This window comes from Pezoporus occidentalis, unplaced genomic scaffold (genome assembly GCF_034315485.1).
Source record: "Pezoporus occidentalis ecotype Australia unplaced genomic scaffold, CSIRO_AGI_Poc_V1 ctg33, whole genome shotgun sequence".
In the NCBI taxonomy this organism is placed as follows: domain Eukaryota; kingdom Metazoa; phylum Chordata; class Aves; order Psittaciformes; family Psittacidae; genus Pezoporus; species Pezoporus occidentalis.
This window is the reverse complement of record NW_026915268.1, coordinates 6,833,264-6,855,592: the sequence shown is the minus strand read 5'-3', so window position 1 is coordinate 6,855,592 and position 22,329 is coordinate 6,833,264. Positions and strand designations below refer to the sequence as shown.

The following is a 22,329-nucleotide window of genomic DNA, read 5'->3' as shown; positions in this document are numbered from 1 at the left end:
ATCCAGCCAGCTGGGGATAGGGGTGAGGAAGGAGCAAACACGGCCCTGCTCCCAGCTTTGGTGGTCCAGCTCCCTTTCTGGAAGCCAGTCACTGCTCTGGACATCCTTACGAGTCTTGGAGCTGTGCAAAGAAAGCATCGGAGAAGGGTGTTTTTGGATGCTCTTTGTGCTCAGAGAGCAAAACCACACTGTGGTTTAAAGGCCATTAGCTTGCTGGGGATCTTTGAAAATCTTAAATAAGGGCTTAGTAATCAGGGAGGTATTTGATGCAATGGGATGTAGCACTGCTTCAGAGATGATGGCAGTTTCTGGGCTGAGCATCACAGTGGAGACCCTGGTTGGAGCATGCCCATGGGATTGCTGGAGCCAGGAGATCTGTCCCGTTTAGCTGCCACATGGACAAGCAGCGGGGCCAGGGTGGATGAACCCCTGAGTGGGAGCGTTCACATTGCTTGCAGGGTGACATCTGTTGTGATGGCTGCGGAGGAAGCATGGGAAGAGAATAGACAAGAGGTAAAGTGGTGATACACTGGGATCAGAGCTGGCCATGGTATGGGGTGATGTGGGACAACACTGTTCTCCCACCCCTTCTTACTGCTCTGTCTCATCCCTCCCATGCCACCTCTAGACCTGGTGGCTTAAAATTTAAGGGCTTCCAGGCAATGGCACAGGAGGGATCAAAGCCTCCAAGGACTTGGAGCTCCAGCAGGATTGGTGCTGTGTATCAGCTTGTGCTGCTTTGGCTGGTGGGGTCACACAAGATGGGGACAGGAGCTGTAATGGGGTAAGGAGGGGACAGAGGATGCAGAGCCCAGCTTCTGGATGAGCCATGAGCATCCAGCCCACACCCATGTTCACACCTCCCTGGCACGATGTGGAGCTTAGCCCCATGTGGGGACCATCCCCCTGGCCAGGATGGACTCAGCCCCTTTGGAACCGTGATCTCAGCTGTGTGGATTCATGCCTGCCATGCTGCCGGGTCTTGGGGCAGAGAGGAGCCGTGGTGTCTTTCTTGGATCACCTGTGAGATGCTGCATGGACCAAGGCTCATGGTCTGTCCATTGAAGTGCTAACGGGGTCCCACAGTGGGACAAGGACTGAGCAGCCCAGAGGGATGCTGAAGCTGGGCTGGTGGAAGGAGGATGGAGACAGACCATTCCCTGGAGGGAGGCATTAGGAAGAGAAACACTATGGGCTGGGATAACCCAGCTGCAGAGAAAGGCAGTAGCAACTTTATTCATTAGGGACTGTAGTGATAGGACAAGGGGTAATGGGTTAAAACTTAAACAGGGGAAGTTTAGATTGGATATAAGGAAGAAGTTCTTTACTGTAAGGGTGGTGAGGCACTGGAATGGGTTGCCCAAGGAAGCTGTGAATCCTCCATCCCTGGTGCTGCTCAAGGCCAGGTTGGACAAAGCCTTGGGTGCCATGGTTTAGTGTGAGGTGTCCCTGCCCATGGCAGGGGGTTTGGAACTGGATGATCTTAAGGTCCTTTCCAACCTAAACCACTCTATGATTCCATGACAAGTAGTGGAGCCCCCTCCTCATCCTTTCACCCCACTGAGACCAGGATTCGTCCCTGGGTGGGTTGCTGGGTTGTGGAAATACTTCAACACCAGAAGCAGTGGGAAAAGGGAATCTTCCCTCCAAGACTGGAGGGCTGAACAACCTGGGCTCATTTCGCCTGGCACGGCTGGAGGCTGGAAGCTGGAAGGGTGCAGCAATGCGTTGGGTGGGCGGGAATGCCTGGGAGGAGAAAGAGTGATTTGTTGTGCAGGACAGCGTGTGTGGGCATGAGGAAAATGGGAATAAGCTCACAATGACTGCATTCCCTTTGGGCTCTGCAGAAACCCATTCCTGTGAGGTCCCCCTCTTCAAAGAAACAAGGGCAAGGAGTAAACCACCTTTAAGGTCTTGATCAGCAGAGACTTGGATGATGCTGCAGCATGTTCCAGCATTAGGAGACCTCTCCTGTGGCTGTAGCAGTGCATGGCAGGAGAAATAAGTCTCACTGCCTGTGGCCTCACCATAGATGGTCCGTTTTAGCTGTCCCTACCAGGACAGCAGACTATGAGTGGTACCTATGATGCTGTGACCTCCTGATGTTACAGTGATGGAGCTCCTGGAGCCTTCATCATTACACAGCTGATGATGAGGAGCTGCAAGTTTCCTCATGGCGATATGGATTATGGTGGGATAATTCCTACAACTGAATGTGTATATAGATTGATAGCTTGCTAGAGATGGGGTGGGAGAGTTGCCTGTGCTTCTCAGGGTCTAGGTGGAAAACTGGCAGGTGGGCTAAGGATGGAGAGGAGCAAGCCTAGGTTGTAGTAGGAAAGGAGAGTTGGGTGAAGCCTCCCAGAGTGAGCATAGTGTGGTGGAGATGGAAAGGGAGGTCCTGGGACCACCACAGCTGGAGATTTCAAATGACTCAGCCATCCCTTTTGAGGAAGGAGGGAGAGACCGTTGGCTGGGGCAGAGGGTTGGGCTGTGGGGTCTCCAGGGGCTCCCTTTCCACCCTGTCCTCAGCGCTGTGATCACAGTGAGGGTGTCTGCACCCCTCTCTGCTTGCACACACTGGTGCAGGACCAGTCCTGGTGTAGCTGAGCCCCACTTCTACCCCTGTGGCCCCCCATCACCACGGCTCACTGCTCTAAAAATCGCCGAGCGCTTAGGAAAGGAGGGTACCGGGGGAACCAGGGCTGGCTCGCATGTGGGTGAGGTTATTCGCCCCGGGGCGGGCAGCAGCTTGCCAGCGTCGGCTTCCCAGAGCGGCGTTCCTGTTTGCTCCCCGCTGCAGCCGCCGGCATTTCCCTGAGCTTCCCTCCGCACCTTCCTCCCCTGATACCACTTCGGAGTGATTCTTCCCAGCGCCGGGACAGGCGGGCTGCTCTCGCTGTCAGGCAGCGGCGGGCTGCCGCGTCTCCCAGGAGCAGTTCGGCTCCTTCCAAGGAAGGAAGAGGCAGCCGGGAGCCGGGGGGCCAGAGGATGCTCGCCGCGGTCCCGGGCCGCAGGGATGCGGGGTTGCTAGGAGGCAGGTGAAGGTGAAGAGGAGAGCGCTGCGGAGGACCGCAGGCCCAGGTACCGCAGCAGCAGCGGGGACAGCCGGGGGACACCCTGCCTCTTACCGGGAAGTGGAACCGGCGAGCGGGCGGCCGCGCTCTGAGCCCCCGGGAAGGGAGATGGGAAAGCCCAGGGGAGCCGGGGCGCAGGGAATGAGCTCGGTTCTGCGGGCGGACGATGCTGGAGCTGCCGGCCGGCTCGGCCCTCCGCCCGCCCGGCTGCCGCGGCTCCCTGCCTGCCCTGCCTCTGCCTTTGCCTGTGCCTTTGCCTGTGCGGGTGGAGGCCCCCGGCCGTGAGTAGCGAGGGATGGAGGGGGTGGCGGGTCGGCGCTGTGCGATGAGGGTGCCCATCCTCCTGCAAGGGCGAGCGGGGTGATACCGCTCGCCGCAGAGCCCGGAGGAGGCCAGGGAACAGATGCCCTTGGGAAGCTGCTTGCAAGGGATGGGGAAGCGCCGCAGCCGGGGGCCGGGCAGGCCTGCGGGGATGCTGCCACCGCTGCCCTTGGGATGCTTCTTGCCGGGTGCGTGTGGGGCAGCAGTGTCCTTGGGAGACTGCACGGAGCCACCTCTGTGGCTCTTGCTGAAGGTGGACAGGAGGAAGAGGAGGGAGAGGATGGGCATGGGGGATGAGCACTGTGTTCTTTGAACTGCCTTCCCCCTTCTCCTAGATCCGCATGTCAGACCAGCACAGCACCGACGATGGGGAGACAGACCCCCAGCACAGCCTGTCTATGGTCTTCCTCCTCGTCCTTGTCTTCTTCATCATGGGGCTGGTGGGTTTCCTGATCTGCCATGTCCTGAAGAAGAAGGGTTACCGGTGCCGGACTTTCCGGGACGAGCTCGACCCAGATAATAAAGACGTGCTGGCGGAGCTCCAGGCCAGTGAGTACTGGGGCTCGGGGGCTCAGTGGGGATCTGATGCTATCTTTTGCTTGGTGTGGATTGATGCTCCTTTAAACACACTCCTGTGATGTGGGCTGGGGATGGGAGGATTACCCATCACGTGCTGCTGGGCTAGGAAAAAGGGGTGGGCAGTGCGGTGTTCCCTGGGGATTGGGAGTGTTGTTGTCTGGAGAGCCCTATGAACTGCTGGCTCCACAGGCTGGAAAGTCTGGTGGTGTCAAGGAGGTGGGAACCAGCATGTGGCTCTTCCCAAAGCAGCATTATCACCAAAAGATAATGCTGATGAACAGCCAGGTCCTGCTGAATCCCCAGCACCTAAATTGTGTCCCATGTCCCCTAGAAAGAAAGCATCCCTCAGCCAGCTGTCCCTCTGCCCCTTTGGCATTAGGAGGTCCAGCATGGAGGCAGCATGCTGTTTGCTATCACTCATGTCTTCTTCGAGTCCCTGCTGTGTTCATGAAGGCTGGAGCTGGAAGGTGACTTTTAGGGTTTTTCTCCATCACTTCACTGTAAGTCACTCTTGGGTAATTAGACTGGGAAGTCACTGCAGCATCAAGTGTGGGTTCAAGCTAGAGCTTGGTCCAAGCAAGATCTGACTTTTAATGGTTTCATGAACCTCTGCTGAAATGGAGAAGACACGTTCCTCTGGCTGCTTCTGCAGGTCAAATGGTGCTGCATGCCTCCTCCACCTTCCCTGTGCCATCGCCAGTGCCTGGGGGGATCAGCACCTCCTGTTACCACTTCTCTCATGCACAGGAAGGTAACGTGGCTCCTCCAGCTCACTGGTGTCCTTGGATACACTCCTTTGGCTTAATTGACTTGGCTGCATATGGAGACGGTGTCTGAACTTTCCAGGATTGGCTTTGCCCACTGGATATGCCACAGCCAAGGGAAACATCTCCATGGGCTCCCAGGATTACGGTGGTAGCCCTTGACCATGCTCTTTGAGGCAGCTGCCCTCCAGACCATGGCTCTGATCTGCTCACTGGAACATGTAATGCTGTGAACTGGGCTGGTCCACTCAGCCAAGCCTCCTGCCTCTGACAGTGGCCAGAAGCAGGTTAAGGATGCTGGGGTTGAATACCACAATGGAGCAGACACTAAGCCAAGCTTCCCCAGAACAGTCTGTTAGGCTTCTAAAAGTGTGCAGCTCCTGGTTTGCTCCATCAGAGATGGCTTCTCCGTAGGCCCCAGTAGGTTTCTTTACTGTGAACTTGTCCTGTTTACCCTTGGACGCTCAGCACCAGCAGCATCCTACAGCCAGGGGCTCCAGGGCTGGACTCTTAATTTGTTTTGAACCTTCTCCCCACTCATTTCTCGTGATGCCCCCAGTTCTGAAGGCGCAACACAACCCCTCTATGTGTCTCCACACACACATGGCTCCTGGTTTAGCCATTTCTTTTCCAGGGAGAGGGATCTGCTGCTCCCCATGGGTTTCCCAGCTTGATGGGGACACGAGGCTTCTCCAACCTCTCTGTTGACGTGGCTGCTCTGGGGAGGGACTGGTGCCCAAATCCCAGCCCTCAGTGCCATGTTTTCTCTTTCCAGATGAAGAGGAGGAGCTGAATGAGGACACTGTGGAGAAGATTGTGAGATGCATCATACAAAATGAAGGTGAGCACTTCCTAGGGCTGGCCTGGAGATGTGCTGACTGCTTCAGCTGATGCATTCCCTTCTTCCTCTCTCTTCAGCAAATGCGGAAGCCCTCAAGGAGATGCTGGGGGACAATGAAGGGGACATCCCAGTGCCAGTGCCCAGGTGAGGGAAGCCTATACCAGCTCGTGGGAAGTAAGGGAGGAACAGCCTTTGGGTATCACCTTGGTTTGGAGGCTGCAGCCAGCCCCTTTCCAGGGTGTTACAAAGCATCTTCCCAATAAGAAGTCCTGCTCTCCCAAGGGTTGCTTTACCCCACTGTCAAGGGGAATAGCTCTTCTTCATTCCTCTCCCCACAGGAGGTCCCCTTCAGAGCTGCTGCTTCTCAAGGCTTGCTGCAGTGAGGCTGCTCCATGGTTGGGAAGTATCCAGATAACATGACCTGTCACATCCTTCTATTTGCAGCCTCTGTCCCCACCGTAACAGCCAGGACGGGGGCCCACCACATCACCACACAGTGCATCTGGGCTCCACGCAGGCCCCCTGCATCCACTGCAGCAAGAGGAAGAGGCACCCGCTGCATCGACAAGGACGGTCCAAGGATGGCAAAGGCAAGATGCATCCTGGAGAGACCACTGTCTTCTCAGTGGGCAGGTACTTCAGTGGCACTTGCCAGACACAGCCCGTCTCATGTAGAGCATCATGTAGAGTCTTCTCAGTTCCCTTGATCCTTTCCCCTTCCCTACTTGCAGTCCTGAGGACCCAGGTGCCTCTTGGACCTGGAAATGCCTGTGGTATGTGGCAGGCCATGATGCTCATGTGGTGGCTTCCCTCCTTCTCCTTGAGGAAGGTGACTCAAGCCTGTGTTGTTCTGCTGACTCAGTGCTGGGCAGAGCCCCAGATCCATGTCCTTTCAAAGCCTGCTGTCCCAGCTATTTGCAAGCAGGACTCTAGCTGCCCAACAGCAGCAGTGACCCCAAGTTTTAGGGATCTCATTAGGAAGGAGAGGAGACAGCAGGGCCCAGGTCCAAGTTACCAGCCACCATCAGAATGAAAGGGTGGCTGTGCTCCTCCAGGTCTCTGTCAAATGACGACTGTAATTGACATGGCAGGAACATAACAGGGGAGTGTACCTCATTCTTCCCACAGATACTTTTCCAGTCCCCAACTGGTTTCACCTCAAGGGACTTCCTGTGGTCGCTGTGTAATCCATAACCTTTAGTACCATCTGCAGCATTGCCCAGGTTACCCCATTCCCCAGCTAAGTCCTCCAGGGCTCAGCTCCTCACTGCTGTGCTGACCAGAGCAGGGTGATGAGCAACTGCTGGTCCCTGGATGGACACCTTGGTGAGACACAGGGCTCTGCTGTGCTCAGATCCTGCAGTGGGTCTTTATCAGAGCGTAAGACCTGCTGAAGCTGCACATTGTGGTCCAGAGAGACGGTTGTTCATGGTGATGTTGAGCCAGAGTGGGCATCACGGGGGTGAGCTTTGGGTTTTTCCACCATCACAGCTAGGAGTTTCGGTAGGGAGGTGAACTGGGGGCTTTATGGGGAGCTGGGGGAGACACACACTGAACCTCCCCATGCTGAACTTCAGCTATGACCTCACTTTATGGTGGCTGATGGCTTCTGACTTCCTCTTCGCCTGTAGCTGTCAGGTGTCCTCGGTTGTGGTGGTTGGTGGCCAGATCTCTGCACAATTGCATACTCATGGCTACTCATTCCCTGGCTGGTACCCAGCTCCATCTACTTCTCTGTGTCCTTTAGCCATGCTCTTGTCAATCTCTCAGTGACCTCTGAGTGCCAGAGAAGATGGTTTCCTTTCCTACAGGCACCTTCCTGCAAATGTTTTTTCTCTCTTCAACCTTGCTAATATCCTGTGTCATACCAGCCTTCTCCATGGTGCAGTCATAGCATCTCTCCAAGATCGGATTTGAAGTTTCCACTTCCCGGATCTCCTTGCTATGAGGTCCAAGCGCCAAGGGTCCTGTGAGACCATGAGATACAAAACTACCTCCAGATTCTGGTTCTTATTTCCAAACTGGCCCCTTTGCTCTTCCAGATCTTGGATGACTCTTCTGGGACTGCCCTTGCTGTACCTTATTTACTAGGAATATCTTGATTGCATAAAGTGCTTTGACTCATGACTGATGCTACAGACAAAAGCTCCTTTAACCCACCTCTTCTGTTGCAATCCTCAGGTTTTGTTTTTCTTGCTGTTGCTTTTGTCTTGGACATGGTGGTTGAGAGTCCAGCACCCTTCCCTGTTACCTACAGCTCATAGACTGAGTCTGGTTGGCAGCTGGTAGGCACAGCCTCATCCCTAGTGGAGTGGAAAGGAAGGAGGACAGCGAAGGTCCACCAAGATCACCAGGGGCTGAAGCATGTGGCATGTGAGGCGCTGCTGAGGGAATCGTGTTTATTTAGCCTGAAGAAGTAATAGAGGGGGATCTAATTGCTCTCTAAAACTATGCAAAGGGATGGGGGAGTTTAAATGGAGGTGGAGCATGACTCCTCCCAGGGATGCACAGGGAAGAGGCAGTGGCCAAAAGCTGCAACAAGAGAAATCCAGAAAATCTGTAAGGAAAAAAACCTTTCACTATGAGAATGGTGCAGCCCTGGGGCAGGGCCCAGAGGAGCAGAGGGGTCTCCAGCCTTGGAGACTGGACGGGGCCTTGGGCAACCTGCCTGAGGGTGGGAGGTGGCCTGGTTCCGAGCAGAGGGTTGGACTGGAGACCTCCTGAGGGCTCTTTGCTCCTAAATGATTCTGTAATTCTGAGGCAATCAGCGTTATATGATCTGCACTCTTACATTATTGACTTACATTTATCTCAGGGCTTTCTCGAAGCCAGTAGTCAGGGGCAGTTTGTCCACTGGAGGGTCTGACCCTCCATCCTTAGCCCAGTCAGCCACAGTGTCCCATCCTACTGAGTCAAATGCCCAGTGATGCTGACGAGGAGACAGCGGTCTCCTGCCTTTCCCCTCACCACACAGAAGCTGGCTATGTTACCTCTTGTGCCCCCTCCAGTCCGAACCCTGCCTGCTCCTTTGAACCTGTTCCTGGCTCCTCCAGGCTGGCATTGCTCAATGGTCTTGTCGCTTGTGCCTGCTCCCTGGCCCTCTTCAGGTCTGGAACATTCTCTGGTCTTCCCGAATAGCAGTGCTTGGTGCCTTATCTCCTATTATCTGGATAGACCTGAAAGGTCACATTTGCTGCTGCTTGGCCTGACCAGAGCAGTCCTGTGGGTACCTCGTCTGGAGCTGGAGCATTTCTCTTCCTGACCCTTCCAATGAAGAGCAATCTGCAGAGGGGTCTGTGCTGCCCACAGACTGCCACTGGGTCCTCAGCCTGGCAGTCATCTCCTTTACCTCTGGCATCTCATCTGGCATCTCTTCTTATCTCTTGGGCCTTCTCAGCTCCTTCCTTCCGAGTGGCTGTACTGCCATGTCCTTGACCTTTGGGCCCTGTTTTCAGCCCCAGCGGCTTGAATTTTGCTGCTGAAGTTGTGTTTTGCCCCAGTGCTGGCTCGCAGCTGAGCTTCCACACAGCCAGAGCCATCTGCAGCTCCTCCATGTGTGGCTCAAGCACAGGGCTGCTGGGTGAGTCATGGACTGCGAGAGATCTCTGTGGTGGGATCAGTCTTCCTTGGCTGGTGGACACCAGCTCACATGGAAGAGCCTTCCCATCTGCTGGTCCAGCAGTCGCTTGCCTTGCCTCCAAAGAGGAATCACAGTGTTGGTCACAATCAGCTTGCTTGCAATTCAGACTTAGGCTTTGCCTATGCATTATGTCTCACAAATCCCAAAGTTATGGCAGATCCCCAACTTCTCCTCCCCACGTGCAATACTGCATCACCTCATTATAAACTAATCCTTTGAGGGTGTCAGACCAACTTCCATGCAGCTCTTCACAGCCATCCCCTCCTTACCAGGCTTAGCAGGTTTTTATTTCACCTTCTGAATCAACACCTGAGTTTCTGTGCAAGCTCCTGCTCATCCAGGTTGCATCTTGGAGCATCTCCAAGAGCTGTGACCCATCTTACAGGGAGAACAGGCTGGCAGTGCCTTCACCAGACAACATCTGGATAGACCTTTTCATCTTTCTGTATTTGTTCTGCCAAAAATAAAGGGGGAAATGGGATTAAGTCAGTGGGGGCATGGCTAGAGTGGGGGCCAGTGGTGTTGAGTGGGTCTGGAAGGTTGGAGATCATCACCAGTTGATGACAAAGAGAGGAGATCCAAGGCTGGAGGTGCAGGCAAGCTGGCAGTACAGCTGGGGAAAAGAAGGGAAAGGATTTTGATCCATCCTGCCCCAATTCCAGGTTTCGTGTCACACACATCGGGAAGAAACCCACTTTCCATGAGCAGCAGGATGGTTCCCTGCCCGACGGCAGCCGGGAGCTGAGCACGGAGGAGATGGAGCACAGCAGCGAGCGGCTCCAGCGGGAGCCGGCGCGCAATGGGACTGTCCCCACTGGTGGCCTGCAGAACGGAGACGTCCAGAAGGGTGTCCAGGGTGGCAAAAGCGGGGGGCAGAGCTGCTCCACCACCCCGGCCCCGGACACACCAGCCAGCTCCGGCACTCGCGACAGCCGGCGGGCGGGCAAGCGCTCCGGCACGGCGGGATCCCTGCAGGATGCTGGCACTGCTCCCGGCAGCACCAGCCGCCAGAGGAAGCTCCTGAGCCAGCGGATGCTCGGAGGGTCGAGTCCCAGCATCCCGGGAGCGCTGGTGCAGGAAGGAGCCAGCATCTGCCTGGAGGAGACCGGACTGGGGTCGGCAGATGAAGTGTCGGATATTCACGGGAGCCTGAGTCTGCATGAGCAGGTTGATGACTTGGGAAGAGATGACAGCAGCAGGAAACAGCCCGCAGTGGGGGATGTGGGGCAGAAGGTGGGTTCCTCCTCTTCCTTGTCCCTGTGGGGTCCTCTGGGCTGGGGGGTTTGGGTTGTGGCTCAGCATCCCAAGTGCTGCTGACATCAACCAGCCCCAGTGTGGTGTGAGCTGTGGCATGGGACCTGGCCTGCCACCCCGTTTCTGCTCATCTTTCTTGATTCCATCTGTTTCTAATGCCTGGGGGATGCAGTCACTGTGACAGTCCCCATCCCACCAGTACCTGCACTGCTGCGGCAAAGGCAGGTCACGTTGGCTTGCATGGGAGATGCTGCAGACCTGCTGCCAGCTGCCCCTAGGGGAAGGGATGAGTTTTGTAGTTGGGGTGGCTTGACCTGCGGGAGCTCTATCATTGCACATAGCTTGGTCCCTCCGAAACTGTAGCCTCACCACAATGTTCAACATGGCACCTGCACAATGTCCAGGCAGGGACAGATAGCACCAGGAGCCTTTCTTGCCTTGAAGTCTAGGAGATGGCAAAGGCAACTGGTCAGTTCTTGGTTGTTCCTCCCTGCTCCAGGGGGCCTGGTGCTGGCTGTGCTCAGACTGGAGGCCACCATAGCTGGAGCTCCCAGCACCCTCATATCTCCCAGCCATCCCACCCAGCCACCCTGCTGGAGGTGCCAGACAGCACTGGAGAGGACACCATTTGCTTGGCCATCAATAGCTCCCACTTTAGGGGATTTACTCCCTGTCAGTGGCTGTCATCAATGAGCAAACGAGGCTGTTGGTGGTGGCAGCAGCCACCCAATGTGTCCATTCACTCACCTGTGGCTATGGAGAAAGGCTTTTCTGAAGGGAGCTGGGGAAGGCAGCTCATGCAACATCACTCCACCTGCATCAGCAGCCCCAGGAGCTGGCCTTGGCTCATCCCACCAAACCAGCACTGGACACGTGTGGCAAAGCCCTTGGAAGAAAAGGGAAGCAAACCATCTGGATAAAGAGCCAGAGCCATTCCCTGGGGCTGGCTGTGCTGGAGTTCCATGGGCCAGGCATGGACCATGCCTGTAGCCCTTGGCAGGGAGATGGGATGGAGCTGACTGCATCAACATTGAAGAGCCAGGGAAAGGTGCCTGGCTGAAGGCAGGCTAAGGAAAAGGCAGGAACTCACTGCGTTTATTGGTCCTCTTTGCTTTCTGGGGGACAGGCTGGAAGGTTCCAACTGTTTCATGAAGGGCAGCCCAAGGCATCCACACAGGACAGAGCCGATGGGCTGCAGCCCTTTTCCAGAGACCTGGAGAGGTGGTGGCAGGTCCTCCTTCCTCCCATGACCCTCTGTGCCTTGGGCAATAGCTGTGGCCCCTCTCATCACTGGGGAAGCAGTTACATGCAGGGCAAGCCCAGGGACATGGTGACTTTTTTCTCCTCTTTCTCCTCTGTGGTGCCAGGCTCTTGCCTTGGACCCTGCACCAGGCTTTGGGCTGTTGCTTTGGTGAGCTCCAGGACATGGAGTCCCAGGAGAACAGTAATGGGACCCCACTAGAACATCTGTCAGCAAGCCCTGACACCACTCTGGTGCTCCCTCATCCTTAGGTCCCAGCCAGGGCCACCATGAGGGTTGTTAGGTGCTGCTCAATGTGTCCTGCAGGTGATGGAGAAAGGCAGCAAGATGGTGTTTGTGCTGTTGTCAGCTCCTGGAGCCTCAGCAGGGTTCTGCTCACTGGCCCATGGATCACTGCTGTGGCCAATGGAGACCAGAACCCCTACCCCAGCACCCTGCTCCCACAGGAGCACTGACATCCACATCCCTCCTCTATCCCACAGGAGCCCAGTGCTGTGGTGCAGGACCGAGGAGCAACCGTGTGACGTGAGTGCTTGTCCCCAGTCCCTGGGTGATGGCTGGGGTGGGAAGCGGCAGTGTCCCTGCTCTAGTGGGTCATGGCCTGGTGATGGAGAGAGGATGAACCCCTGCTCCAGAAGGGTTGGTTCTCAGTGCCCTGGGTCCTGCACAGGCAGGTCCTGTTATCAGTGTGTCCAGCCCCAGGCAATGATGCTGGCTCTGGGCAGACACAGGGCCAGGACAGCCTGTGGCTGATGGGGGATGCTGTGGCCACAGGGACAATCCCTATCCTCTTGCCTCTCTCCATACAGCTCCTCTCCGCTCCTGGCTGGAGCGCGGACAGGAGGTGCTCAGCCCCTGACCCCCGCCAGGCTGGGGGCTCTGCCATGGGGTACCCGTGGGGCAGCCGGCCCCGGCCCCGGGTTGGCAGCTACGCGCTTGGCATGGCCGGAGCGACACGCCGACGTTACAGACAACGCGCTCGGCGCCAGACCTCATCCCATTGGCAATAGGTACCCGACTCCCACCCACTGCACCTGCCCCGGAGACACCCCCCGGCCTGGCAGGGGCAGGACAGGACCCGGTCCCCACTGCCCACCCAGTGCCAGGGGAAGGATGGACCTGAGGGGCTGCAGAGAGGGGCAGGGATGGAGGCAGCAGCTTGAGCTCCCCCAGGGTGTGGGGCAGCACCCCCCAACCCACTCAGCACGTTCACCACAGAGCACAGCCCCCCCGGGCACCTCGGCCACGCAGAGCGGGCACAGGCACACATCCTGCACCGGCAAGGGACCCGGCCAGGTCCCTGTGGGATGAGGTGGAGAGAGGAGCTTCCAGCCCCATTCCCAGCACAGAAAGGGCTGGAGCCTGGCCCGGGGGGGGGGGCAGGATTGCAGCCAGGCCAGCGGGCAGCCCCCGTGCCCGCAGCGAGCTTTGGTGTGTAACCGCACTGTACATAGACAAGCTAAAACCATTAAAGCTGCTGAATCCCTCGGCAGAGGCTTAACTGGCTTTATTGGGGCACAGCCCCCAGTGCCCACTCCTGCCTGTGGGGAGATGACCCCAGGGCTCAGCACCCCCAGGAACCAGGGCTGCACTAGGGCTACATGGGTGATGGAAAGGGCAGAGGCAAGAGGTGGGTGACGTGGGGCCCAGCCTTAGCGCTGAGCACGCCTATAGAGGGGCTGTGAGGATGCCACGTGCTGTAAAGGGATGCAGGACCACTCTGCAAGCGGCGCTGGGCAGGATGCGGCCCGTGGAGAGACCAGCTCAGGGTAGGAGGTGGCGCAAGCCCCTGCTGCAGGACAGCAGCCCATGGGGGCTCGCCGGGGTGAAGTGAGTTGAGGAGCAGGGAGGGAGGTGGGACCTTGCAGGGTCAGCTGAAGGGTAGCTCGTGGTCAGGCTCTGGGGCTCTGCCTGGTGGTGGTGGTGGTGCTCGGAGCTGTGGAGAGAGGAGGGAAGCGGTACCAAGGCCACCCATCACCCTTCAGACCCCCCCAAAGCACACAGATGGTGCTGCCCCCTGTTACAGGAGGGCTGGGGGCAGGTTTGGGGTCACAGCATCGCTGTGATGGGGCTTACTGGCCGGAGGCGGGTGGCTGCCAGGTCCGGAGAGCTCTGCCCGCTGCCCACGCCATCCTGCCGGCAACCTGGAAGTGTGCAGCAGCTCAGCCCAGCTCTCTGCCTGCTTCTGGCTCCTTCCCAGCCCCCCAGCACTCACCTCCCAGTGATGATGCTTCAGGAGAGGGGTTGGGGACCAGGCTGGCCCCGGGTGCGAGGCCAGGAGGGGAGAAGGGCGGTGGGGATGGCGACGGCAGCTCCTGGGAAGACACAGCCAAGAGGGATGGGAACAGCGGGAAGGGGGGGGTCTAACTCCCAGCAGCCACTGCACAAGACTGGGGCTGCCCCACACCAAGGGGACACAAGGGCTCTGGACCACGGACCTGCCCAGTTGGCCCCCGCGCCCCGGTGAGCTCCTCCACCACCAGCGAGGGGAAGACACCAATGCGGCCATCAAAGTCACCCATCCAGAAGCCATCGTCCACCTCGCCGGCAGTGCGGGGCAGCACCCGGATGATGGCCCCCTCGGGGAAGCTCAGCTCCTCAGGGCTCTGCCCCTCATAGTCATACAGAGCTCGCACGAGCCAGGCTGTGGGGAGGATGGGGCAGGGGCTCGGCACACTCTGGGTGACCTGTCCCCATCCCCAGGGCTGGGGGAATGCTCCAGCACCCACCTCCAGGCTCCAGCACCAGTTCTGCAGCCATGATGCTGGAGAGCTGACGGTGCAATGCAGAAGGTCCCGGAGGACCAGCCCCGGCCCCTGGCTCACCCCCCAGGGACAGTAGGTACTTTTCAGGGACGTAGCCAACCTGGCCGGCCTTGTTTCGAGCCTGAGGGGACAGAAGCCACATAACCATCCCAGCCCATGGAGAGGGGACAGCACCAGGGACCTCCACAATGTGTCCCCCCCAGCATGGTAGAGGGACTCATCTCATTCCCACCTTCACCCACTCCTCTGCGTCCCCATCCTCGATGATCTCCAGCTCCTCTCCCTGGGTGATGGACAGCTCGTCCGCCTGGCAGCCCTGCAGGGTACAGGCAACAAAGCGGCAGGGATGCTGAGGGTGCTGGCCCCAGGCAGGCAGGGTAAAGGACAGACACCCACGGTTGTACCTGGTACCCAAAGATCACCCGACAGGTGTAGGGGTAGGTGCGGGCAGCAGGGCCAGGCTCATCGTCCTCATCCGGCTCGTCACTGTCCTCGTAGTCATCAAACTCAGCTGGATCCAGGCCTGTGGGAGCCTCCTCTCCTGCCCCCACCATGGCCCCCGCCAGCCAAGTGTCCACATCCAGCCCTGCTGCCCGCAGCAGCGCCAGCCGTGCCTCTGCCTTCACTCGGCTCACCTGTGCACACACATTGTCCAGGTCTATGGGGACACCTATGGGGTGCAGGGACAGCCCAGCAATCCCCATCACCCCTTGTCCCCAGCATGATTGTCATAGTGGCAGAGCATCCCCAGACACCACACCTCCCATCCCTGCATCCACACCTCCCATCCCTGCATCCACCACAGCTCCCATCCCTGCACCTGCCACCCTGTGGGTGACAGACCTGGAACCCACCCTGAGCATCCTTGACAGAGGGACCCACCTCTGCCTTCCGGATGCTCTCCCTCACTTCTTCCATCTGCCGCTCCACGGCAGCTGCTTCCACCTCTGTGACCTGCTGCCGCCTGGCCTCCAGCCGCTGCAGCACCTAAGTGGGCACCACAGGTCAATGGGAAAGTGGGAGGAGGGGAGAAAACAAGGAAAGCCCCTCACTGAACTCCCTGTGCTCCGTGGGGAAGGACAGCACCCACCTCCTCACTGTGCACCTTGTTTTTGCGGTCCCGGGCCACCCGTGTAGCCCAGCGCCGTGCCTCCTTCTCCAGGCTGGCCCCGTCATCCCCAGGTGGCAGCAAGCATACCTGGGTGAGGACATGGTGGCTGAGAAGGGGCTGGCTATGCAGCCCCCCCACCTTGCTGTGATATCCCATCACCACCACCTACCTCCTCTAGCCCAGTGAGCTGGAGGCGCTGCTCGGGGGCCAGGGTGAAGGAGGGATGCTCCTGCAGGAAGAGGATGAGGTCCTGCTCCCGGCACACCTGCAGCAGTGGAGCAGTGTGAGGCTGGGGGGCTCGTCCATCCCCTCCTGCCTTACCCAGCTCCTGGAGGGGGGACTGTTACCCGTGCAGATGCCTCCGCAACGCCCTGGAAGCAGTCCCGTGTGGCCCGGCAGGTCTCCACCTCCGTCCGGCTAGCTGCTGACAAGTGCTCCCGCAGCCTCTCGTAGAGGTCACCGTCCAGTGCCTGCAGGAAAGCGGGTGGGAACCACCCATAGCACTGCCCACATCCCCCCAGCACTACCTGCATCCCCTGGGGAGCATCCCTGCCCTCTGACTCTACACCACCAGGACCTTCTCTGCTGCATCCCCTTGCAGCGGCACTGGGGAAATGCTTCTTGTAGGAACCTCGGGAAGGGACTTGGATGGTCCAGGCAGCTCCTACCTGCATGGCAGCCGGCAGCTCCACACGCCAGTAGTGCTCCAGGTGGGCAGTAGCAGACACCAGGGCAAAGCTGTACTCGTTGTGCACCCCTGCGAGCTGCCTCGAGTGCTCGGCCAGCCGTGCAGAGAACTGCAGGGATGGGGAGAGCAGGGGACGGTGATGGGCTGGGGGCCACCACCCCGTCCCCCTGCACCCTGCTGTTTGGATACGTGGTGCTGCTGACCTTGGCACTGAGCTTTTGCAGGCTGGCCTTGGTGTGAAATATCCTCCGGTCGCTCTTCCGGAGCCTAGGGAGGGTAGGAGAGGAGATGTGAGCCCACCCTGCAGCCATGGCAGCCCTCTCCCACCATCCCCTCTGCTCACCGAGCCTCCACATCAGCCGCCTTGTCCTTGGCCACCTCGTTGCTCCGCTGGAGGTGGGTGAACTGCTTCTTTGCCTTGTCCAGCTCCTTCACCGTCTCCAGGAGCTCTGCCTGTGCCTTCTGCAGCCGCTCAATGCCCTGTGGGGAGCACCAGCAGTGGGACACAAGGAGCTGTCCCCACTGCCCAGGCACAGGGAACATGTCCTCATCCTGGTACCTTCTTGAGCATCCTCTCCTTGGAGAGCCGGGCGGTGCGGGCGGCCTCTGCGGCGAGGGCACGGTAGCTCTCCGAGGCGGTGACACGGACCTGCCCGGCGTGCGCGGTGCCCTCGATGACACCTCTCCAGACAGCGACCACGCTCCTGTGCAGGGTATGAGGGTTAGGACAAGGCAGGGCTCCCTCCAGCCTCCCTGCCAGAGTCCCCAGTCCCCACCACATCATTACATCCCATCCCTGGGATGCTGAAATCCTGGTTGGCATTAGGCATCTCCCAGCTGGGAGGGCCATGGATGTGCGCAGCCAGCCCCAGCCCCAGCCCCTTGTTCCCACCTTGAGTCGCCGGCCTCGCCACGGCCCCTCTGCCAGTCTCTCTTCACGAACTGGCTTGCCAGCCTCTGCAGTGCCTGTGGACAGACCCAGCATCACCAGCACTCCCCAACCCTGCTGAGCACTCCAGCAACCCACCATCCCGCTCTGGGGCTGAAACTGGGGTCCCCCACATCATCTGTTCACCCCATGGGTATCAGCGCAGGGAGGGCACACATCTCACAGCAGCTGGAGGTCAGCAGGGATCCCATCATGCTTCCTGCAGGAAAAGCTTTTTGGGAAGCAGCCAGTACTATGAGATGACCCCCTTACTGTGGCTTTTAGGGCAGAAGACTGGCAAAGGGACACCAGTGAGGGACACTGGCTGCAGAGGTGGGGCAGAGGAGCCCCTAGCAAAGCAAGACCCCAGCCTTGAGGGCATGGTCCCCCCCAGATTGGAGAGCAGAGAGGAAGCAGGATGGCACGGAGCCCAGGTGCAGGGAGGGGGGATGCAACTCTGCTGCAGGCTGTGCCCAAGGGATGCTGTGAGGACATCTTACAGAGCAAACCAAGGCTCTGACATTTAAGAGCAGAGCCCTGCGATGACCCAGCAGACAGCAGAGCCAAGTAGCTTCCTCCCACTGCAAGATTTTCCCTCCAGGCCCCCCAAACACGTGAGGCTCAGGCATGCTGTGCTCAGCAAAGCATCCCAGTGGGTGCCCTGAGGTGGTCAGTGTGTCAGCACCCCCCTCTCCAGCAGGGAATATGCTTCACCCATCACCACAGCCCTCCATGGCTAACACGGACCAGCCAAGCCCTGTTGGCTGGATAATTTCCAACTCTGCCCATCACTTAGCGATGCTGTGCTCTGCTCCAGAGCCCCCCACACAGGGAGGATGGAGCCTGGTCTCATGTCCCCCCAGCCCATCGGTTCCTGAACTGGTGGCACCGCCTCACCTGCCCGTATTCCCTGTCGATGGCAGCCCTCTGCTTGCTGTAGGACCTGTGGGGAGCGGGCACAGAGGGCTGGTGAGGACCCACACAGGAGGGTAGGGACGCGCCACCCCTGCCATCACCCCCCTGCCACCACCCCACCGCGCAATGCCCCCATCTGGCTACCCCGGCGGGTGATGGAGCCCACGACCTCGGCGCGGCAGGCTCAAGGTGAGCCGTGCCCGGCGGGCTGGGCCCTCGCCTCACACGTGGGATGAGCTGCCCGGTCTCAGCTCTGGAGGGGACACACACAGACCAGCGAGGGCCCTACCTGATGTCCTCCAGCAGCTCAGCATCCCGCTGCTGCTTGCCCTGCAGGCCCGAGAGCTGCTCCAAGACGTGGACCCGCACCTCCTGCGTGAGCTTCACCTGCGGGACAGCACCGCTCAGACCCCGGCGACGCTGCGACCCCGGCCGGGCCGGGCCTGCCGCCTTGAGCTGCCCCGGCACGAGTCCCCACTGCCCACCACACCGCGTGCCGCTGCAGGCGCCGGCAGCCAGGGCCCAGCGCCGGTGAGGGTCCGCCGGGGGCGACTCCCGCTCTGCAGGTCCCGGCCCCGCTGGCACCCGGGGAGAACTCGGTCCCCAGCGGCCCGTGCCCCGCTCTGAGCCCGCGCTCACCTTGCGCGGCGGCGGCTGCATCGCTGCGGTGCCCGGTCCCGATCCCAGCCCCGGCCGCGCTCCCGGTACCCGGTGCCCGCCCCGCGCGTGCTGAGCCCGGAACTGCCGCGACCGGACCCGCCCCTCCCGAGGCCCCGCCCACAGCCCCGCCCTCCGTGAGCCCCGCCCTATTTCACGCCTCTTTGTCCGGGCAAGCCCCGCCCACCGCGGCGTACAAGCCACGCCCCCAACGCCGTGTCCCAGCGCCACCTCGTGGTCCGAAGCGGTGGGACACGCATGGGGACAGGGGGGACGCAGGGGGCATTGGGGCCATGTCCTTGAGCAGGGGGACGTGGGAAGTGCTGGGGCACAGGGGCACTGGGAGCGCTGAGGTGAGGACTCACAGGGCAATGGTCCTGGGACACGGTGGCCCCTGGTGCGCTGGGGTGATGTGGGGTGGTGGGGCACTGGTCCTGGAGTGTGGGAGCATGTGGGGCCTCAGTCCCCAGGCACAGGGACATGTGGGGTTCCACATCAGGTGGAGGATGCTGAGCCCCTGGATGCCAGGGTCGTGCCATGGGGACACAGGGACAGATCTGAGCACAGGCATTTGGTGGAGGGCACCGAGAACCCAGAGGGGATCCCCAGCCAGCCTTTCCCCACTGTCTCCCGTTCCCTCTGTCCCTATCCCATCCCTCTTCCATCCCCTTCATCTCTCATCTCTTTCCATCCTGCTTTTTCTCTGCCTATGAGTCCTGCAGAGCTCGTGGCTTTCCCCCCTGTCCCTTTTTTCCCTTTGCTCTTTCACATTTTTGATGCCTGCTGCACATATCCTGGCTGATGCATGTCAATGCGCAAGGCTGGGCTGGGGCTGTGTCACTGGGTTTGTTGCTCCCATCCATGGCCTCTCTGCTTCAGGAGGGAGCTGGGAAAACGAACCAGGGGTCACCCAGCACCCACTTCAGTGGCAGAAAGAGGACAGCAGAGTGGGACAATGCAGGATGGCCCCATCTACAGGGTGACACTGGCTTGTCAGCCAGACCAAGGTGATGAATACGATGCCTGTCCCAAGGAACGCTGCTGAAGACGTCACCAGACTGAAACCCAGCTGCCTCCTTCCTGCCCTTCGCGTGGGACAGGCATGACTGCTGCGGTTCACAACTGCCTTTCGATGGCTGCCTTGCGCCTGCTTCCCCCTCCCCACAGTGTGTCACTGCGGGCAGGAGGCTGGAAATCACCCCGGCCTCGAGCGTGTCCCCTGCGTGCTGCTCGGTGCGGGCAGCTGATGGTCATCTGGAGCACGAGGATGTGGTCGCAGGCACGACGTGGAGTGAAAGAGGAAGGAGGCAGCGTGTCGGGGCTGGCGCCGGTCCTGCCGTGGTGACGCACGGAGGAGCCAGCCCTGCCTGTGCTGCTCCTGCAGACCCAGCTTGTGCAGAGGCCACCCCGCAGAGATGTCCTGGCCGGTGCCATCGCCCGGCTCTGCTGCCGCCTGTGTCACCCTCCTGCTCGGCTGCGCCTGCCTTGGCTCGGCTGTCCAAGTCTCCCCAAGTAAGTGCCTTGGTGGGTCTAGAGGGTGATGGGGCAGGATGGGCACCCATCATGCCCTGTGATACTTGGAGAGGATATCTGGGTGTCGTGGTGAAAGCTCGGGGCACTACTCTCTTTCCTTCCCTGGGTGTCCATGCTCAAAACCTAAGTGAAGACCTGAAACCCGGCCATCCCTGGTCCACTTGGAGGCAGAAATCAGGTTACTGCTTTTGTAACCTGAATGTTCCCTGTGCCCTGGATGTGGAGAGGTGGCAGAGGTTGTGGGAAACCTATTGGATGTAACCAGGGTCCTCTGGGGACCATCGATGGAGCCTTTGGAGCTGGGGGTGACGTGCAGGACAGCAAAGCCTGGATGTTTTGTGAACCAGCCACAAGAGGGATTTGATCAGAAGTTGCCTGGTGTCCTGGACCTTCCTGTTCTTCACTTTTGTTCTGAGCATGCAGTGAAAAGCCTCAGACTGCAGGAAAACAAGGAGGCAGCCTTCAAATTGGGGGCCTGGCCAGGAGGAGGAGGAAGCAGCCCCGCTGGGAGAACATCTCCTATGCTGGCATGGGAGGCCTTATCCCAACCCTATCCCTGTGGGTTTCCTGTCTGCCCTTTATGATCCTGTTGGGTTGCAGGGGACCCATTGTGCTGGGCTCACGGGGGTCCCATGTTCTGAGCCATGGAGCAGAGCAATGCCAGGTCCTGCGGTTGCTGATGACAGCTCCTGCATGGTCCTGAGTGGGAAGGGGCAGTGGGAGCTGAGCCTAACCCTTGTCCCCTCCACAGTGCGTGGCAAAGGGCGAACCTTAATCCCCCTCACTGCCCAAGAAGAAGCCGTTTGCCCCAGTGCTTCTGTGGAAGGTTTCCTCAACAGCACCCTCACCACCCATCTCCTGCCTGCCCTCTACTCTGTGGTCCTGCTCGTGGGGCTGCCAGCCAACGCTCTGGCCTGCTGGGTCTTGGTGACCAACTTCAGGAGATGTTCCAGCACCCTCTTCCTGCTCAACCTGGCGAGTGCCGACTTGCTCTTTGCCCTCCTGCTTCCCTTCAAGATCTCCTACCACCTCCTGGGCAACCACTGGCTCTTTGGGGACTACCTGTGCCGCACTATGATGGCCTTCTTCTATGGGAACATGTACAGCTCCATCCTCTTCCTCACCTGCATTGGCCTGGAGCGCTACATCTCTGTTATGCACCCATTCCTGTGGAAGGGCTCCAGTCAAACGTGGCTCAAAGCAGGTGTCTGTGTGGGCATCTGGCTGGTGGTGGGGCTGGGCATGAGCCCCCTGCTTTTGTGCCCCCAGACAAGTCACATCTCGAGCCTGAACATCACAACGTGCCACGATGTCCTAGGAAAGGATAAGCACATGTTCCTCGTCTACTATTTCCTCTGCTTGGTGGGACTGGGCTTTGGCTTGCCCTTTGTGCTCATGACCATCTCCTACAGCTGCATCCTCGTGCGGCTGCTGGCCGAGGGGAGACGTTATAGGCAAGTGGTATATGTCCTGGCCGTGGTCCTCCTGGTCTTCATCCTCTGCTTCACCCCCAGCAATGTGCTGCTCTTCATCCACTATATGCTGAAGGCCACGGGGTGCCACAACGACACATACATGTGGTACACTGTGGCCCTGGTGCTCAGCGCCTTCAACAACTGCTTCGATCCCTTTGTCTACTTCTACGTCTCCCGGGATTTCCGGGTCTGGGTGCGGGATGCAGGCAGCTGCTGCCTGAAGGGGCTCGACACCTCCTCAGGAAGGGCTTTGGAGAAGGCAGCCTTGCCCCTGCGGTCCAATGAGCAGAGCCAGCTGTAGGCAGGGCTTGGGGGGCTGCGCTGTGTCCCCCTGCCCCAAAGGGGGACATCCTGCAGTGTGGTGCCACCACAAAGGCTGGCATGAGCCTTGGGCAGAAGATCCCACCCTGGATCTGGGCTTCATCCCAGTTTTGTAGCTCCTCTGCTGGTGGTGCCCCCGTCCTATGGGCCCTTCAACTGCATGCCTGGCCCTGGAACCCTTATTTCCTCATCTAATGGA

At 59.2% G+C, this 22,329-nt stretch overlaps 3 protein-coding genes across 6 annotated transcripts; 2 read left to right on the top strand and 1 right to left on the bottom strand.

The window, feature by feature from the left end:
- Nucleotides 1-330: 330 nt before the first annotated feature.
- RELL2 (RELT like 2) lies at nucleotides 331-13,224 on the top strand. 3 transcript variants are annotated; one of them, XM_062629293.1, is made up of 8 exons: nucleotides 331-513; nucleotides 3,734-3,947; nucleotides 5,517-5,582; nucleotides 5,660-5,726; nucleotides 6,027-6,215; nucleotides 9,885-10,455; nucleotides 12,220-12,262; nucleotides 12,547-13,224. In XM_062629293.1, the coding sequence occupies exons 1-7, from the start codon at nucleotides 346-348 to the stop codon at nucleotides 12,259-12,261; spliced, it is 1,317 nt and encodes a 438-aa protein (XP_062485277.1). In that variant the 5' UTR covers nucleotides 331-345; the 3' UTR covers nucleotide 12,262; nucleotides 12,547-13,224. The 3 variants fall into 3 exon arrangements, with proteins under 3 accessions (XP_062485277.1, XP_062485275.1, XP_062485276.1); XM_062629291.1 differs by lacking the exon at nucleotides 331-513 and adding an exon at nucleotides 2,665-3,084; XM_062629292.1 differs by lacking the exon at nucleotides 331-513 and adding an exon at nucleotides 3,125-3,358.
- A 4-nt stretch (nucleotides 13,225-13,228) lies between these two features.
- Nucleotides 13,229-18,895, bottom strand: FCHSD1 (FCH and double SH3 domains 1). Of its 2 annotated transcripts, XM_062629287.1 has the most exons (19): nucleotides 18,784-18,893; nucleotides 18,434-18,531; nucleotides 18,127-18,172; nucleotides 17,194-17,267; nucleotides 16,861-17,005; nucleotides 16,645-16,781; nucleotides 16,505-16,568; nucleotides 16,282-16,410; nucleotides 15,961-16,083; nucleotides 15,783-15,878; nucleotides 15,593-15,700; nucleotides 15,385-15,489; nucleotides 14,907-15,137; nucleotides 14,735-14,818; nucleotides 14,467-14,623; nucleotides 14,176-14,381; nucleotides 13,953-14,052; nucleotides 13,814-13,881; nucleotides 13,229-13,673 (listed from the first exon to the last, which is right to left on the bottom strand). In XM_062629287.1, exons 1-19 carry the CDS (start codon nucleotides 18,802-18,804, stop codon nucleotides 13,608-13,610), a joined length of 2,058 nt encoding a protein of 685 aa, XP_062485271.1. In that variant the 5' UTR covers nucleotides 18,805-18,893; the 3' UTR covers nucleotides 13,229-13,607. The 2 variants fall into 2 exon arrangements, with proteins under 2 accessions (XP_062485271.1, XP_062485272.1); XM_062629288.1 differs by lacking the exon at nucleotides 14,907-15,137 and having other exon boundaries at nucleotides 18,784-18,895.
- A 1,216-nt stretch (nucleotides 18,896-20,111) lies between these two features.
- LOC134169064 (proteinase-activated receptor 2-like) lies at nucleotides 20,112-22,182 on the top strand. Its single transcript, XM_062629306.1, has 2 exons — nucleotides 20,112-20,313; nucleotides 21,086-22,182. Exons 1-2 carry the CDS (start codon nucleotides 20,217-20,219, stop codon nucleotides 22,108-22,110), a joined length of 1,122 nt encoding a protein of 373 aa, XP_062485290.1. The 5' UTR covers nucleotides 20,112-20,216; the 3' UTR covers nucleotides 22,111-22,182.
- The last annotated feature ends 147 nt before the right edge of the window (nucleotides 22,183-22,329 follow it).